At 44.5% G+C, this 17,609-nt stretch overlaps 1 protein-coding gene across 1 annotated transcript in view; it reads right to left on the minus strand.

Annotated features, from left to right (window-relative positions):
• The window catches only part of LOC111579052 (NACHT, LRR and PYD domains-containing protein 12-like), an 84,596-nt gene that overhangs the window by 16,865 nt on the left and 50,122 nt on the right, over positions 1-17,609 (minus strand). The window contains exons 6-8 of the mRNA XM_035955556.2: positions 13,397-13,570; positions 7,058-7,231; positions 686-859 (exon numbers count right to left, since the gene is read on the minus strand). Coding sequence (XP_035811449.2) covers positions 686-859; positions 7,058-7,231; positions 13,397-13,570 — 522 coding nt within the window. The remainder of the gene's footprint in view (positions 1-685; positions 860-7,057; positions 7,232-13,396; positions 13,571-17,609) is intronic.

Raw genomic sequence — 17,609 nt, forward strand, 5'->3', positions numbered from 1 at the left:
ACAAGGTTTGTAACAGGTCTGCAGATAAACCAAGTTATGACCTGACCTGCCCAGTGGTGGTATGGCAGTAGCTCTGTAAGCTTCTTTGACATTGGCATACAGCAGGGCTAGGGTTTTATTTTCTCTGGTAGGGCAGTTAACAAACTGTGTAAATCCAGTCAGGTGAGAGGAGAGGCTGACATGATTGTAGTCTCCTGATATTATTACAAGTGCCTCAGGATGTTGAGTCTGTATCCTAGCAACAGTATAATGCAAAACATCACATGGAACCAAGTCAGTTGCCTTGGGTGGGATGTATACAAGTATTGTTGTGACGTGACTGAACTCCCTTGGAACATAATATGGCCGAAGGGCAGCTGCCAACAGTTCAATATCTGGACAACACAATTTCTCCTGAACAGTTCTATTATACTATTCTATTCTGTCAAACAGTGGAAACTAAAACAGAATGCAGAACCAAAACTTCACAGGTTCTTACAGGTTCTGCTTCTGTGATGCAGGTTCCAGGTTGTTCAGTTCCTGTAGTGGAAGAGGCCTCATTAAGAGAAACTAGTGCTAAAGGTCAGTAACACAACTGATCTGAGTCATACAAATACAGAAAACCTCCCACCTCAGCTGTTCTGCTCATTATGAATAAAAACACATTTTAAATGGTCATCAGATGAACAGGTTGATGAGTCCTGACCTGAGAGCTTCCAGTTTACAGTGTGGACTCTTCAGTCCAGCAGAAAGACTCTCCACTCCTGAATCCTGCAGGTTGTTGTTAGTCAGGTCCAGCTCTGTCACACTGGAGGACTGGGAGCTGAGGACTGAGGACAGAGCTCCACAGCTTCTCTCTGACAGATTACAGCTACTCAGTCTGAAGAGACAAAGAGAAGAAAAGAAGTAATACATTAAGTACAGTATGTTCTGTCCTGTTGAAAAGACAGCAGTGAATTCAACAACAAATACATCCCACTATGTCCAGAATACAGCAGCACTGAGGACATCCATCCATTATCTATACACCGCTTAATCCTCACTAGGGTCGCGGGGGGGCTGGAGCCTATCCCAGCTGACTCGGGCGAAGGCAGGGGACACCCTAGACAGGTCACCAGTCTGTCGCAGGGCTACATATATAGACAAACAAGCACTCACACATTCACACCTACGGGCAATTTAGAATGCTCAATTAACCTCAGCATATTTTTGGACTGTGGGAGGAAGCCGGAGTACCTGGAGAAAACCCACGCATGCACAGGGAGAACATGCAAACTCCATGCAGAAAGATCCCGGGAAAGCCGGAATGCGAACCAGGGATCTTCTAGCTGCAAGGCGAAAGTGCTAACCACTACGCCACTGTGCAGCCCATGCACTGAGGACAGTCCTCTGCAAAAATATTTAAATTTGAAAATAATCCAAAGTGGAGCACATTACAGTAATCAGATTACTTTGAAGCTCAGCAGTAAAGTATTTGATCTGATTAAAAAACAAACTGACAGTTTAGATTTACTAAATGAAGAATACAGGCCAAACAGCAAGAAATGAATCCCATAAATGTCAGTACATCTTTCATTACTGTCATTAGAATGTTGGATTTTTTCACTACTTTCTATGTCCACCTTTATTTTTGATGACACATTTAATCCTCCTCAGCATGAAGTAACCACATTTCTGCAGAGATTTTCCACCGTCTTCAGAGACTATGTCTTCATCTGCTCTTTGTTGGAGGGTTTGAGTTGCTCTACCTTTGTCTTTAAAATACCCCAAAGTTGGTCTGTTGGATTCAAATCAGGACACACACTTGGACAAGTCACAGTTTGGACTTTTTCCTTCTTTACAATCTGAAAAATAGTCAACTTGATGCTGATGGCAGCGATTAAATCACTGTCAGACTTGGTTACATCTCTGATATTGTTACAGAACAAACGTCTTCTGATCTCCAGTCCTTGTTCTTCAGGTTCCTTCACTTCTACTTGTGCTGTTGAGACTCATGCTTTGCTTTTCACTGACACATGAATCCCACTGGAACCAAACTAAGGATCTCCAAACTCATGTGTTTAAACTGTTTATCTCCACTCTTGATGAAGTCTGGACTCCTCATAGTGTCAGTGAGCTGGACACTTCATTCTCTCTCAGTCTCAGGAGACACTCTGCTGCCCAGTGATTGGCTCTCAGTCCCTACAGTCTGAAAGGAACCAACAACCTTTTAACAGCCTCACATCTGAAAAGGGTCATAGGGTCCCTATGAGGGTGTAGCTCCTCTTCAGGGAGAGCAGAGAGACCATGAACCTCACCACAGGTGGGATGGATGTTCTATCCTTCATCCTTCAACACATTTTGTTTTTGGCTGTCAAGGCTGTAATCAATGGAGATTGCCTTCAAAAAAGGTCTATGTCTTGGCTAACTAAACAACGCAGAGAAGACAAACCACTGGTTACATCTACTGATCAAACTGGTCCTCAAAGATCTTCCATCAGATGGTGGAGGGAAAACAGAAAACCTCCTGGTCTCCTGCTACATGGTGTGGTTCAGCAGCTATGCAGCAGAAGATCTATTCTACAATACAATATAATACAATGACTATTAATCCCCGAAGAGAAATTCAATTGTCTGGTCTCATCTGTTTACTTTTGAATTCAATAGTCTGATTGTTGATGGCAAGAAAGATTTTCTGAAGCTTTCAGTCCTGCAGTGCAGGGATAGGAGCCATGCACCACCGATGTTTTGTTGTTCATTGAGGCAGATATGAAGTGGATGATCCAGGTTTGTCAAAATGGCCTCCATCTTTTTCAGTGCCTGTCTCTCCACCTCATCCTCCAATGAGTTCAATCTGATTCCACCCACAGAGCCAGCTCTTTTAATCAGTTTGTTCAGACACCTTGCATCCTTGTTTTTTATACTGCCTCCCCAGCAGACTGCAGCATAAAACAGGACACTTGCTACCACAGACTGATAAAACATCTGCAGCATCTTACTGCAGATGTCTAATGATCGAAGTCTTCTGAGGAAAAAAAGTCAGCTCTGGCCCTTTTTGTAGATGAAGTCTACATCTTTAGACCAGACTAACTTATTATCAAGGTGGACACCTAAATATTTATACGATGTCACCACCTCGATGTCCACATCGCAAGTGTTCACTGACTGAAAAGGGGGTTTGGATCTGCGGAAATCGATGATCATTTCCTTTGTCTTTGAGGTGTTGAGTAGCAGGCAGTTTTCGTGACTCCAGTTACTGAAGGCATTTATCACATCCCTGTATTCAGCTTCATGTCCATTTCTGATACATGCCACAATAGCAGTGTCATCAGAGTATTTCTGAATGTGGCAGGACTCAGTGCTGTATTTGAAGTCTGATGTATACAGTGTGAACAGGAATGGAGCCAGGACTGTTCCTTGTGGAGCCCAGTTCCTCAGCCTGACAAACTGTGGCCTTCCTGTCAGGTAATCTATGATCCAAGAAACACAGGAAGGATCCACTGCCAACTCTGTGAGCTTGTCTTTGAGTATGGCGGGTTGGATGGAGTTGAATGCGTTTGAAAAATCAAAGAACAGGATTCTCACATAAACTCCAGGTTCCTCCAGATGACCCAGAGGAGACAGAGCATAGTGAAGCATGAAGAGGATGGCATCATCCACTCCAATGTGTTCTTTGTATGTGTAGCAGAATGAATGCTGCATCCTCTTTGGGTCGGCTGTGTTATGCTACTGTCACATAATGACCGTGACTTGCTTTGACCAATCATGACAGGAGGACGCACTATAAAGCTGGGCAAGGGTTACTCACCGTTCTCTTGCTGCGACGTCAGGGGCACGCCCCGCTTCCTGTTTGCCTCACTTCCTGTTTACCGTTGCCAACAGGTATGGTAGCAGTTGCTGCATTGTTTGCCCTTTGTTTAAGGCTGTGTTCATTTGTAGTGGTTATAGTAGCCGTTTATATTTATAGAGTCACTGTTGGGCGTCCATAGCCAGAGAGCTGAGCCGCTTGCCGGCTGCTGTACGTCCAGTTCGAGCTGTGAGCCGCTCGCGGGCCATTACTGGTAGGTTCCCTTTGATGGCTATCCCGTGACGTGTTTATGTTGCATGTGTGTAACAGCTTGTCATTTTAGGCTGTTACCGTGGCTACCGGTTGCTCCCCGTTCCCTCGTGGCGGACAGAATTTACTGATTGGCGGGCCGCCGTTTGTCTGGAGCTGTGCTGGCTACACTGGGTCATAAACGCAGGAGATGCTGCTGCTTTGCCTCCGTGGGTTTGTCTCGCAGACGTGGGTCTGCTTTGCCGACGCTTACCGATCGGCTTTGTCTTCTTTTAGTCTGTTATCTGCTTTTGTGTTGGTGCTGTGGGTGTTAGGCTGCTTCCAGCTTGTCTCTGTGGCTGCTGACCAACCGTTGTACATGCTGCTTATTTTAATGTTCAGAGTGCATGTGTGAAAATAGGGTTTAATGTTTTTCTTTTCTCCTTGTGTTTTTTTTTTTTTTTGGAGTATTTACTGCAGTCACGTGGCCATTTGTGTCTGTTAGGTATTTTCTTTGTTTGATTTTATGATTTGTTTGTCACGTGACTGCACCTGATTAGTCGTTTTGTATTATCAGTGGATTTTGTTTAAGTATAAGTTAGTGATTATTCATCAGTCCTTTAATTGAATGTTTCAGTTTTGATAAACTTGTTTTTTTGGTTATTATGTTAAGTAGTTTTCTTCAGTGTTTGTAATTGTTATTTTGTTAACTGATTTATGGAACCCGGTTAATGACTGTTCCCTTCCCTTTGTGATTTGCAGAAGTTGTGGGCCTGCGGTGGTGGGGACTGATGTCTTCGGGTGTCTTCCTGTTTGGTGTGCTGCTCATCCCCTGGTTGTTTTTTTTTTTTTTTTGATTTCTTCACTCAGGGGTGTGTGTGTGTGTGTGTGTGTGTGTGTGTGTGTGTGTGTGTGTGTGTGTGTGTGTGTGTGTGTGTGTGTGTGTGTGTGTGTGTGTGTGTGTGTGTGTGTGTGTGTGTGCGTGCGTGCGCGCGCGCGCGCGCATGTTCACGTGTGAGTGGGGTGACTTCTCCTGGGCTCCCTTGTGATGCCCGTTGGCCCAAACCTCCACCAGAGAGCCCCCAGCTCTGAATAGTCCCCAAACCCCTCATTTAACAATCCCGTGTGAATGGATGTTTTTAAGAATTGGTTTTAAAATGAGTATTTTTGATATTAAATAAAATTGGCATCTTTTCGCCTGCACTGGAATCATGTCTCCTGCCCGATCAGTGGAACGAACCTGAGTTGCCTTCTCGTTAGTAGTGGTTATAATTCCCTGGGTGAAAGTCCCAGGGTGGCGTTGTTTGGCCGGTGTCCACATTCAGTAATTGTAGCACGCTAGTTTATCCCCGGATCCCTCCGCTGGCCACATATGCAAACTGCAGGGAATTGAGTTTGTCTTTGACCTCAAGCCCCAGTAGGCGTAGAATCAGCCGCTGCAGAATTTTCATGATGTGTGAGGTAAGGGCAATAGGTCTGTAGTCATTTAGTTCAGCCGGACATTTGATTTTTGGTACCGGTACAATGCAGGATGTTTTCCATAGAGCAGGCACCTGCCCCAGCTGTAGACTCAGGTTGAAGATCCGGTGGAGAGGTTGACACAGTTGTGCAGCACTTTAAGTCTTTAAGCAGCCTTGGACACACACCATCTGGGCCAGCTTCCTTCCCAGAGCAAAGTCTCTCAAGCTCCAACATCAGCCCTGTCTCTGTGACAGAGAAGGGTACAGGTGCTAGAAGGGAAGTGGCTGCAGCTGTGGAGACGTGTAAGAGATGGAGAAGGAGAAGATGGAGCTATAGTGGGGATTTCCATATGTTGAGGAGAAGAAGGAGGAGCAGCAGTGGAAGTAGGTGTGTCCACAGTGTCAAATCTGTTGAAGAACAGGTCGAGTTCGTCAGCTCTTTCTACATCACCCACTATTGGCTCCCTTTTCTTTTTATTGTTGTGTCCAGAGATGGTACCGATTCCTCTCCACACATCACGAATGTTGCTGTGTTGAAAATTCCTCTTTATCTTCTTTTTGTATTCTAGCTTTGCCATCTTCAGTCTCCTCTTCAACTCATGTTGCGCTTCTTTGAGCCCGTTCTTTGTCACCGTCTCGAAAAACTTGTTTTTTCTGGTTGAGGATTGCCTTTATGTCGCTTGTGATCCAGGGTTTGTTATTGGGGAAACGGTGAACAGTCTTTGCAGGTATGACTGTGTCTCTACAGAAGTTGATGTACTCAGTAACACAATCAACCTGTCTGTCAATGTTCATACTGTCCTCATCTGTTTCCAGCAGCACATTCCAGTCTGTTGATTCAAAGCAGTCCCTTAGACCTTCACTAGCTTGAGGAGTCCATCTTCTGATTTTGACTTTAGTTGCAGGCTGTCTCAGCACACAAGGTTTGTAACAGGTCTGCAGATAAACCAAGTTATGACCTGACCTGCCCAGTGGTGGTATGGCAGTAGCTCTGTAAGCTTCTTTGACATTGGCATACAGCAGGGCTAGGGTTTTATTTTCTCTGGTAGGGCAGTTAACAAACTGTGTAAATCCAGTCAGGTGAGAGGAGAGGCTGACATGATTGTAGTCTCCTGATATTATTACAAGTGCCTCAGGATGTTGAGTCTGTATCCTAGCAACAGTATAATGCAAAACATCACATGGAACCAAGTCAGTTGCCTTGGGTGGGATGTATACAAGTATTGTTGTGACGTGACTGAACTCCCTTGGAACATAATATGGCCGAAGGGCAGCTGCCAACAGTTCAATATCTGGACAACACAATTTCTCCTGAACAGTTCTATTATACTATTCTATTCTGTCAAACAGTGGAAACTAAAACAGAATGCAGAACCAAAACTTCACAGGTTCTTACAGGTTCTGCTTCTGTGATGCAGGTTCCAGGTTGTTCAGTTCCTGTAGTGGAAGAGGCCTCATTAAGAGAAACTAGTGCTAAAGGTCAGTAACACAACTGATCTGAGTCATACAAATACAGAAAACCTCCCACCTCAGCTGTTCTGCTCATTATGAATAAAAACACATTTTAAATGGTCATCAGATGAACAGGTTGATGAGTCCTGACCTGAGAGCTTCCAGTTTACAGTGTGGACTCTTCAGTCCAGCAGAAAGACTCTCCACTCCTGAATCCTGCAGGTTGTTGTTAGTCAGGTCCAGCTCTGTCACACTGGAGGACTGGGAGCTGAGGACTGAGGACAGAGCTCCACAGCTTCTCTCTGACAGATTACAGCTACTCAGTCTGAAGAGACAAAGAGAAGAAAAGAAGTAATACATTAAGTACAGTATGTTCTGTCCTGTTGAAAAGACAGCAGTGAATTCAACAACAAATACATCCCACTATGTCCAGAATACAGCAGCACTGAGGACATCCATCCATTATCTATACACCGCTTAATCCTCACTAGGGTCGCGGGGGGGCTGGAGCCTATCCCAGCTGACTCGGGCGAAGGCAGGGGACACCCTAGACAGGTCACCAGTCTGTCGCAGGGCTACATATATAGACAAACAAGCACTCACACATTCACACCTACGGGCAATTTAGAATGCTCAATTAACCTCAGCATATTTTTGGACTGTGGGAGGAAGCCGGAGTACCTGGAGAAAACCCACGCATGCACAGGGAGAACATGCAAACTCCATGCAGAAAGATCCCGGGAAAGCCGGAATGCGAACCAGGGATCTTCTAGCTGCAAGGCGAAAGTGCTAACCACTACGCCACTGTGCAGCCCATGCACTGAGGACAGTCCTCTGCAAAAATATTTAAATTTGAAAATAATCCAAAGTGGAGCACATTACAGTAATCAGATTACTTTGAAGCTCAGCAGTAAAGTATTTGATCTGATTAAAAAACAAACTGACAGTTTAGATTTACTAAATGAAGAATACAGGCCAAACAGCAAGAAATGAATCCCATAAATGTCAGTACATCTTTCATTACTGTCATTAGAATGTTGGATTTTTTCACTACTTTCTATGTCCACCTTTATTTTTGATGACACATTTAATCCTCCTCAGCATGAAGTAACCACATTTCTGCAGAGATTTTCCACCGTCTTCAGAGACTATGTCTTCATCTGCTCTTTGTTGGAGGGTTTGAGTTGCTCTACCTTTGTCTTTAAAATACCCCAAAGTTGGTCTGTTGGATTCAAATCAGGACACACACTTGGACAAGTCACAGTTTGGACTTTTTCCTTCTTTACAATCTGAAAAATAGTCAACTTGATGCTGATGGCAGCGATTAAATCACTGTCAGACTTGGTTACATCTCTGATATTGTTACAGAACAAACGTCTTCTGATCTCCAGTCCTTGTTCTTCAGGTTCCTTCACTTCTACTTGTGCTGTTGAGACTCATGCTTTGCTTTTCACTGACACATGAATCCCACTGGAACCAAACTAAGGATCTCCAAACTCATGTGTTTAAACTGTTTATCTCCACTCTTGATGAAGTCTGGACTCCTCATAGTGTCAGTGAGCTGGACACTTCATTCTCTCTCAGTCTCAGGAGACACTCTGCTGCCCAGTGATTGGCTCTCAGTCCCTACAGTCTGAAAGGAACCAACAACCTTTTAACAGCCTCACATCTGAAAAGGGTCATAGGGTCCCTATGAGGGTGTAGCTCCTCTTCAGGGAGAGCAGAGAGACCATGAACCTCACCACAGGTGGGATGGATGTTCTATCCTTCATCCTTCAACACATTTTGTTTTTGGCTGTCAAGGCTGTAATCAATGGAGATTGCCTTCAAAAAAGGTCTATGTCTTGGCTAACTAAACAACGCAGAGAAGACAAACCACTGGTTACATCTACTGATCAAACTGGTCCTCAAAGATCTTCCATCAGATGGTGGAGGGAAAACAGAAAACCTCCTGGTCTCCTGCTACATGGTGTGGTTCAGCAGCTATGCAGCAGAAGATCTATTCTACAATACAATATAATACAATGACTATTAATCCCCGAAGAGAAATTCAATTGTCTGGTCTCATCTGTTTACTTTTGAATTCAATAGTCTGATTGTTGATGGCAAGAAAGATTTTCTGAAGCTTTCAGTCCTGCATTGCAGGGATAGGAGCCATGCACCACCGATGTTTTGTTGTTCATTGAGGCAGATATGAAGTGGATGATCCAGGTTTGTCAAAATGGCCTCCATCTTTTTCAGTGCCTGTCTCTCCACCTCATCCTCCAATGAGTTCAATCTGATTCCACCCACAGAGCCAGCTCTTTTAATCAGTTTGTTCAGACACCTTGCATCCTTGTTTTTTATACTGCCTCCCCAGCAGACTGCAGCATAAAACAGGACACTTGCTACCACAGACTGATAAAACATCTGCAGCATCTTACTGCAGATGTCTAATGATCGAAGTCTTCTGAGGAAAAAAAGTCAGCTCTGGCCCTTTTTGTAGATGAAGTCTACATCTTTAGACCAGACTAACTTATTATCAAGGTGGACACCTAAATATTTATATGATGTCACCACCTCGATGTCCACATCGCAAGTGTTCACTGACTGAAAAGGGGGTTTGGATCTGCGGAAATCGATGATCATTTCCTTTGTCTTTGAGGTGTTGAGTAGCAGGCAGTTTTCGTGACTCCAGTTACTGAAGGCATTTATCACATCCCTGTATTCAGCTTCATGTCCATTTCTGATACATGCCACAATAGCAGTGTCATCAGAGTATTTCTGAATGTGGCAGGACTCAGTGCTGTATTTGAAGTCTGATGTATACAGTGTGAACAGGAATGGAGCCAGGACTGTTCCTTGTGGAGCCCAGTTCCCCAGCCTGACAAACTGTGGCCTTCCTGTCAGGTAATCTATGATCCAAGAAACACAGGAAGGATCCACTGCCAACTCTGTGAGCTTGTCTTTGAGTATGGCGGGTTGGATGGAGTTGAATGCGTTTGAAAAATCAAAGAACAGGATTCTCACATAAACTCCAGGTTCCTCCAGATGACCCAGAGGAGACAGAGCATAGTGAAGCATGAAGAGGATGGCATCATCCACTCCAATGTGTTCTTTGTATGTGTAGCAGAATGAATGCTGCATCCTCTTTGGGTCGGCTGTGTTATGCTACTGTCACATAATGACCGTGACTTGCTTTGACCAATCATGACAGGAGGACGCACTATAAAGCTGGGCAAGGGTTACTCACCGTTCTCTTGCTGCGACGTCAGGGGCACGCCCCGCTTCCTGTTTGCCTCACTTCCTGTTTACCGTTGCCAACAGGTATGGTAGCAGTTGCTGCATTGTTTGCCCTTTGTTTAAGGCTGTGTTCATTTGTAGTGGTTATAGTAGCCGTTTATATTTATAGAGTCACTGTTGGGCGTCCATAGCGAGAGAGCTGAGCCGCTTGCCGGCTGCTGTACGTCCAGTTCGAGCTGTGAGCCGCTCGCGGGCCATTACTGGTAGGTTCCCTTTGATGGCTATCCCGTGACGTGTTTATGTTGCATGTGTGTAACAGCTTGTCATTTTAGGCTGTTACCGTGGCTATCGGTTGCTCCCCGTTCCCTCGTGGCGGACAGAATTTACTGATTGGCGGGCCGCCGTTTGTCTGGAGCTGTGCTGGCTACACTGGGTCATAAACGCAGGAGATGCTGCTGCTTTGCCTCCGTGGGTTTGTCTCGCAGACGTGGGTCTGCTTTGCCGACGCTTACCGATCGGCTTTGTCTTCTTTTAGTCTGTTATCTGCTTTTGTGTTGGTGCTGTGGGTGTTGGGCTGCTTCCAGCTTGTCTCTGTGGCTGCTGACCAACCGTTGTACATGCTGCTTATTTTAATGTTCAGAGTGCATGTGTGAAAATAGGGTTTAATGTTTTTCTTTTCTCCTTGTGTTTTTTTTTTTTTGGAGTATTTACTGCAGTCACGTGGCCATTTGTGTCTGTTAGGTATTTTCTTTGTTTGATTTTATGATTTGTTTGTCACGTGACTGCACCTGATTAGTCGTTTTGTATTATCAGTGGATTTTGTTTAAGTATAAGTTAGTGATTATTCATCAGTCCTTTAATTGAATGTTTCAGTTTTGATAAACTTGTTTTTTTGGTTATTATGTTAAGTAGTTTTCTTCAGTGTTTGTAATTGTTATTTTGTTAACTGATTTATGGAACCCGGTTAATGACTGTTCCCTTCCCTTTGTGATTTGCAGAAGTTGTGGGCCTGCGGTGATGGGGACTGATGTCTTCGGGTGTCTTCCTGTTTGGTGTGCTGCTCATCCCCTGGTTGTTTTTTTTTTTTTTTTGATTTCTTCACTCAGAGGTGTGTGTGTGTGTGTGTGTGTGTGTGTGTGTGTGTGTGTGTGTGTGTGTGTGTGTGCGTGTGTGCGCGTGTGCGCGCGCGCGTGTATGTGCATGTGCATGTGCATGTTCACGTGTGAGTGGGGTGACTTCTCCTGGGCTCCCTTGTGATGCCCGTTGGCCCAAACCTCCACCAGAGAGCCCCCAGCTCTGAATAGTCCCCAAACCCCTCATTTAACAATCCCGTGTGAATGGATGTTTTTAAGAATTGGTTTTAAAATGAGTATTTTTGATATTAAATAAAATTGGTATCTTTTCGCCTGCACTGGAATCATGTCTCCTGCCCGATCAGTGGAACGAACCTGAGTTGCCTTCTCGTTAGTAGTGGTTATAATTCCCTGGGTGAAAGTCCCAGGGTGGCGTTGTTTGGCCGGTGTCCACATTCAGTAATTGTAGCACGCTAGTTTATCCCCGGATCCCTCCGCTGGCCACATATGCAAACTGCAGGGAATTGAGTTTGTCTTTGACCTCAAGCCCCAGTAGGCGTAGAATCAGCCGCTGCAGAATTTTCATGATGTGTGAGGTAAGGGCAATAGGTCTGTAGTCATTTAGTTCAGCCGGACATTTGATTTTTGGTACCGGTACAATGCAGGATGTTTTCCATAGAGCAGGCACCTGCCCCAGCTGTAGACTCAGGTTGAAGATCCGGTGGAGAGGTTGACACAGTTGTGCAGCACTTTAAGTCTTTAAGCAGCCTTGGACACACACCATCTGGGCCAGCTTCCTTCCCAGAGCAAAGTCTCTCAAGCTCCAACATCAGCCCTGTCTCTGTGACAGAGAAGGGTACAGGTGCTAGAAGGGAAGTGGCTGCAGCTGTGGAGACGTGTAAGAGATGGAGAAGGAGAAGATGGAGCTATAGTGGGGATTTCCATATGTTGAGGAGAAGAAGGAGGAGCAGCAGTGGAAGTAGGTGTGTCCACAGTGTCAAATCTGTTGAAGAACAGGTCGAGTTCGTCAGCTCTTTCTACATCACCCACTATTGGCTCCCTTTTCTTTTTATTGTTGTGTCCAGAGATGGTACCGATTCCTCTCCACACATCACGAATGTTGCTGTGTTGAAAATTCCTCTTTATCTTCTTTTTGTATTCTAGCTTTGCCATCTTCAGTCTCCTCTTCAACTCATGTTGCGCTTCTTTGAGCCCGTTCTTTGTCACCGTCTCGAAAAACTTGTTTTTTCTGGTTGAGGATTGCCTTTATGTCGCTTGTGATCCAGGGTTTGTTATTGGGGAAACGGTGAACAGTCTTTGCAGGTATGACTGTGTCTCTACAGAAGTTGATGTACTCATTAACACAATCAACCTGTCTGTCAATGTTCATATTGTCCTCATCTGTTTCCAGCAGCACATTCCAGTCTGTTGATTCAAAGCAGTCCCTTAGACCTTCACTAGCTTGAGGAGTCCATCTTCTGATTTTGACTTTAGTTGCAGGCTGTCTCAGCACACAAGGTTTGTAACAGGTCTGCAGATAAACCAAGTTATGACCTGACCTGCCCAGTGGTGGTATGGCAGTAGCTCTGTAAGCTTCTTTGACATTGGCATACAGCAGGGCTAGGGTTTTATTTTCTCTGGTAGGGCAGTTAACAAACTGTGTAAATCCAGTCAGGTGAGAGGAGAGGCTGACATGATTGTAGTCTCCTGATATTATTACAAGTGCCTCAGGATGTTGAGTCTGTATCCTAGCAACAGTATAATGCAAAACATCACATGGAACCAAGTCAGTTGCCTTGGGTGGGATGTATACAAGTATTGTTGTGACGTGACTGAACTCCCTTGGAACATAATATGGCCGAAGGGCAGCTGCCAACAGTTCAATATCTGGACAACACAATTTCTCCTGAACAGTTCTATTATACTATTCTATTCTGTCAAACAGTGGAAACTAAAACAGAATGCAGAACCAAAACTTCACAGGTTCTTACAGGTTCTGCTTCTGTGATGCAGGTTCCAGGTTGTTCAGTTCCTGTAGTGGAAGAGGCCTCATTAAGAGAAACTAGTGCTAAAGGTCAGTAACACAACTGATCTGAGTCATACAAATACAGAAAACCTCCCACCTCAGCTGTTCTGCTCATGAATAAAAACACATTTTAAATGGTCATCAGATGAACAGGTTGATGAGTCCTGACCTGAGAGCTTCCAGTTTACAGTGTGGACTCTTCAGTCCAGCAGAAAGACTCTCCACTCCTGAATCCTGCAGGTTGTTGTTAGTCAGGTCCAGCTCTGTCACACTGGAGGACTGGGAGCTGAGGACTGAGGACAGAGCTCCACAGCTTCTCTCTGACAGATTACAGCTACTCAGTCTGAAGAGACAAAGAGAAGAAAAGAAGTAATACATTAAGTACAGTATGTTCTGTCCTGTTGAAAAGACAGCAGTGAATTCAACAACAAATACATCCCACTATGTCCAGAATACAGCAGCACTGAGGACAGTCCTCTGCAAAAATATTTAAATTTGAAAATAATCCAAAGTGGAGCACATTACAGTAATCAGATTACTTTGAAGCTCAGCAGTAAAGTATTTTATCTGATTAAAAAACAAACTGACAGTTTAGATTTACTAAATGAAGAATACAGGCCAAACAGCAAGAAATGAATCCAATAAATGTCAGTACATCTTTCATTACTGTCATTAGAATGTTGGATTTTTTTCACTACTTTCTATGTCCACCTTTATTTTTGATGACACATTTAATCCTCCTCAAAATAGTCAACTTGATGCTGATGGCAGTGATTAAATCACTGTCAGACTTGGTTACATCTCTGATATTGTTACAGAACAAACATCTTCTGATCTCCAGTCCTTGTTCTTCAGGTTACTTCACTTCTACTTGTGCTGTTGAGACTCATGCTTTGCTTTTCACTGACACATGAATCCCACTGGAACCAAACTAAGGATCTCCAAACTCATGTGTTTCAACTGTTTATCTCCACTCTTGATGAAGTCTGGACTCCTCATAGCGTCAGTGAGCTGGACTCTTCATTCTCTCTCAGTCTCAGGAGACACTCTGTTGCCCAGTGATTGGCTCTCAGTCCCTACAGTCTGAAAGGAACCAACAACCTTTTAACAGCCTCACATCTGAAAAGGGTCATAGGATCCCTATGAGGGTGTTGCTCCTCTTCAGGGAAAGCAGAGAGACCATGAACCTCACCACAGGTGGCATGGATGTTCTATCCTTCACCAACACTTCAGTTGATGGGACTCAGCCATCAGCAGCAGGAAGACTGGACTGACCTTACCCACAGACCAGAGGACATGAGGACACTGCTTATCAACAGTCATGATGACTGTCCTCACCTGCAGGGCTGCTGCTGCTTCACTCCATCATTTCTGACAGACCTGGAGTCCTGGAAGCTGCTGTTCCAGGAAGTCTTTCCAAAAATCTTCAGCCAGTATCTGAGTATGTTGTCATGTTCTTCAACCCAAAATCTCAGTTCCTCATAAACCACCTGAGGTAGGGACGTGTCCTGCTGCCCAGTGAAGACAGATTTGGGAGCGATGGGATCAGGGTCCACAACATCTGAGGAGGTGAACCCAAGAGGATCTGAACTGAGGATCCCTTTGATCTCAGTGAAGACAGAAGGCAACACTGCTTCAGTGGTTGGGCTCCAAAGGTGAGAAGGAATTAGACCTGAACCTCAAATAAGAATGGAAAATTCTCAAAGACAGAAAAACACTCAGAACGTAAACCAGTGATCTGAAGACAGGGACCATCCATAGAAACAGTTCAGTGTGACTAAATAAGCCACCTCAGCCCTGCAGGGCTGCTTTAATGTCAACCACTGGGAGGTATTTGAGGAGGGAACATGGAGGGAAACACAGCAGCTGCTCTCTCAGATATAAACTGTTGTGCTGAGAATGTGACTGGAACAAAATCTGTTCAAGTGTTTCCAAAGCAGAAACTGTGGCCCAACAGTGAAGTGTGAACCCTGCTGAGAGAACGAGGCTCTGCCTTCAAACCAGGAACCATCAAACCAACAACGAGACACAGTGGAGCCTGAAGAGGATCATCAGAGACAGAGCACAGATACAAACAGCACATAGAGAAACCTTTTCATAACAGCAGCTTCATGTGGCAGGAGATAATGTACACATGGATGCTGGACTTCCTGAGAAACTGACATCAGAACATCAGGTGGAGCACCAGATCTCATCTACTCTCACCCTGAACACTGGAACATCTCAGGACTTTGTGTCCTCAGACTGATGCTAGACTTCCTCTTCACACATTACTGCTCCTCCATCCACCCCAACAACACCATCCTCTAAATGTCTGATGATACCTCCATAGTAGGACTGATAATGGACAAGAATGAGACAGCCTGCAGGGAGGAGGTTCATCATCTCACACAATGATGATCTGATAACAGTCTGGATGGAAACACAACAAAAACCAAGGAGTTACAGTGAATTTCAGCAGATTAAAGCACACCAAGTCCTCTGCCCTGTGTATCCACAGGAGGAGGTAGAGATAATATGGTGCTTTCTTTCATCTTTCATGTCTTCAGTCCACATCTCTGTGTAACAGGGTCAGTGGTGCAGCAGTGGTCTATTCTATACAATAATACAATAATAAATATAATATACCATATATATGTTATTTTATTGTTATGTGTATTGTTAGAATTTTACAAAGTTTGTTCTGCCTCTCAGTTGTTGTGTGGAACCTTTGCTGGGGGGTCCTGTACCCCTACGTACACTTTTAGCTGCCCCACCCCGTTCTATAAAGGAGTTTTCCTGCCTTAACTCTCCCCTTTTGTTTATGTGTTCAGAGGTAAGGCAGATTGTGCTTTTGTATTTTGTGTGTTTTAATTTCATATAATTCTATTTATAAGTTCACTTTCCCAATCTAGTTTGGTTCTATATTGTTTAATTTCTGTAGGAGAACAAGACTTGTAAACTGATGGAATATCTTGTGTGCTTTTTTTATTGGCTGTCAAGGCTATAATCAATGGAGATTGCCTTTAAAAAAGGTCTATGTCTTGGCTAACTAAACAACGCAGAGAAGAGAAACCACTGGTTACATCTGCTGATCAAACTGGTCCATGAAGATTAGAGGTAGACCGATATATCGGCCGGCCGATATTTTGGGCCGATATATGGACTTTTTTCAATATCGGCCATCGGCCGATATTTACAAATAAAAAGCCGATTTGTCATCAGGCACCGTACGGGCAGCTGCCGCGACCGCTTTTCCCTTAGAATGACCCCCGGCACTCAGAGAGCGGAGCATGAGCAGAGTGAGTGAGCCAGGCAACAACAACGTCATAGGGCGGGACGTAGTAGGGACCAATGAGACGCTCAGAAACGTATCAAATTTTGACAGGTCCCAATCAGAAGTTGCCACGTCACAAGGGGGCGGGACTTTGTCCTATGGGGTCCAATGAGAGGCTGCCATGTCATAGCGTCCCTCCCTTAGCCCCACCCCATCCCCCATATTTGTCGTTTTTTTAGTTTTTTAAAAAGGGAAATGATGCAATTTAAAATGCTGGAAATGATTGTTTCAAAAAAAAAAAAAAGGATTTATAAAACAATAATCATAAAATTCCAGTGCGACGGTCATCCAATGAGGTGTGAGAGGAAGGGTGAATGACAACCAATGAGGTGTGAGGGGAAAGGTGAATGAGAACCAATGAGAAGAAGAGTATGGGGTCTTCTTCATATATAAAAGACAGTAGGCCTCTCCATAGGCCACACCATTGAATAGAACTCACCATGGCTCAGAAAATGTTGGATGTCCGGGGGTATGCAGTTCCCCAAGCGAGCGCCGGCAAAGCTGAGGCCTGGAATGGCTGGTGACATATGCTCCTGTTAAGCGCTGAAGACAGAATGTGCGTCTCCTTCTCACCATGCCCGGGTCAAGAAAGGAGAGGAGAAGGGGTGATCAAAGTGAAGCGAAACAACAGATCGGGCTATGGATCCATTTCCACCTTGACCTTACAGGCCACTACCATGGTCGTAAATGATTGGCTACATGAAGTACAATGCCCTGAGGTCAAACTACATGATAGCACACGCACGCACATACACACACACGTCACCTGAGCTCTTGAATGCATCTTGATTCAGGATTCCCTTAAACTGTTCATAAATGGTTCAACATGCAAGGTTGAGCTAAACAACACATTGGAGGAATGACAAAAAAACACATAAATCAGAGATCGAGAGTATCCGTGTGACATGCAGATACTTTATGGACCTGACAGAGGCAGACATTTCGGCTCCCAGACTCTGAAGACAGAGTAGGGTCAAACTCTGGCCATAGCAAAACATGCACAGTTTTGTCTCATGAGATTATTAAAGCCTTTCTCTACGGTCCTTTAAAATACAAACATTCAAAA

The sequence above is a fragment of the Amphiprion ocellaris genome, chromosome 24 (assembly GCF_022539595.1).
Source record: "Amphiprion ocellaris isolate individual 3 ecotype Okinawa chromosome 24, ASM2253959v1, whole genome shotgun sequence".
NCBI classification, from domain to species: domain Eukaryota; kingdom Metazoa; phylum Chordata; class Actinopteri; family Pomacentridae; genus Amphiprion; species Amphiprion ocellaris.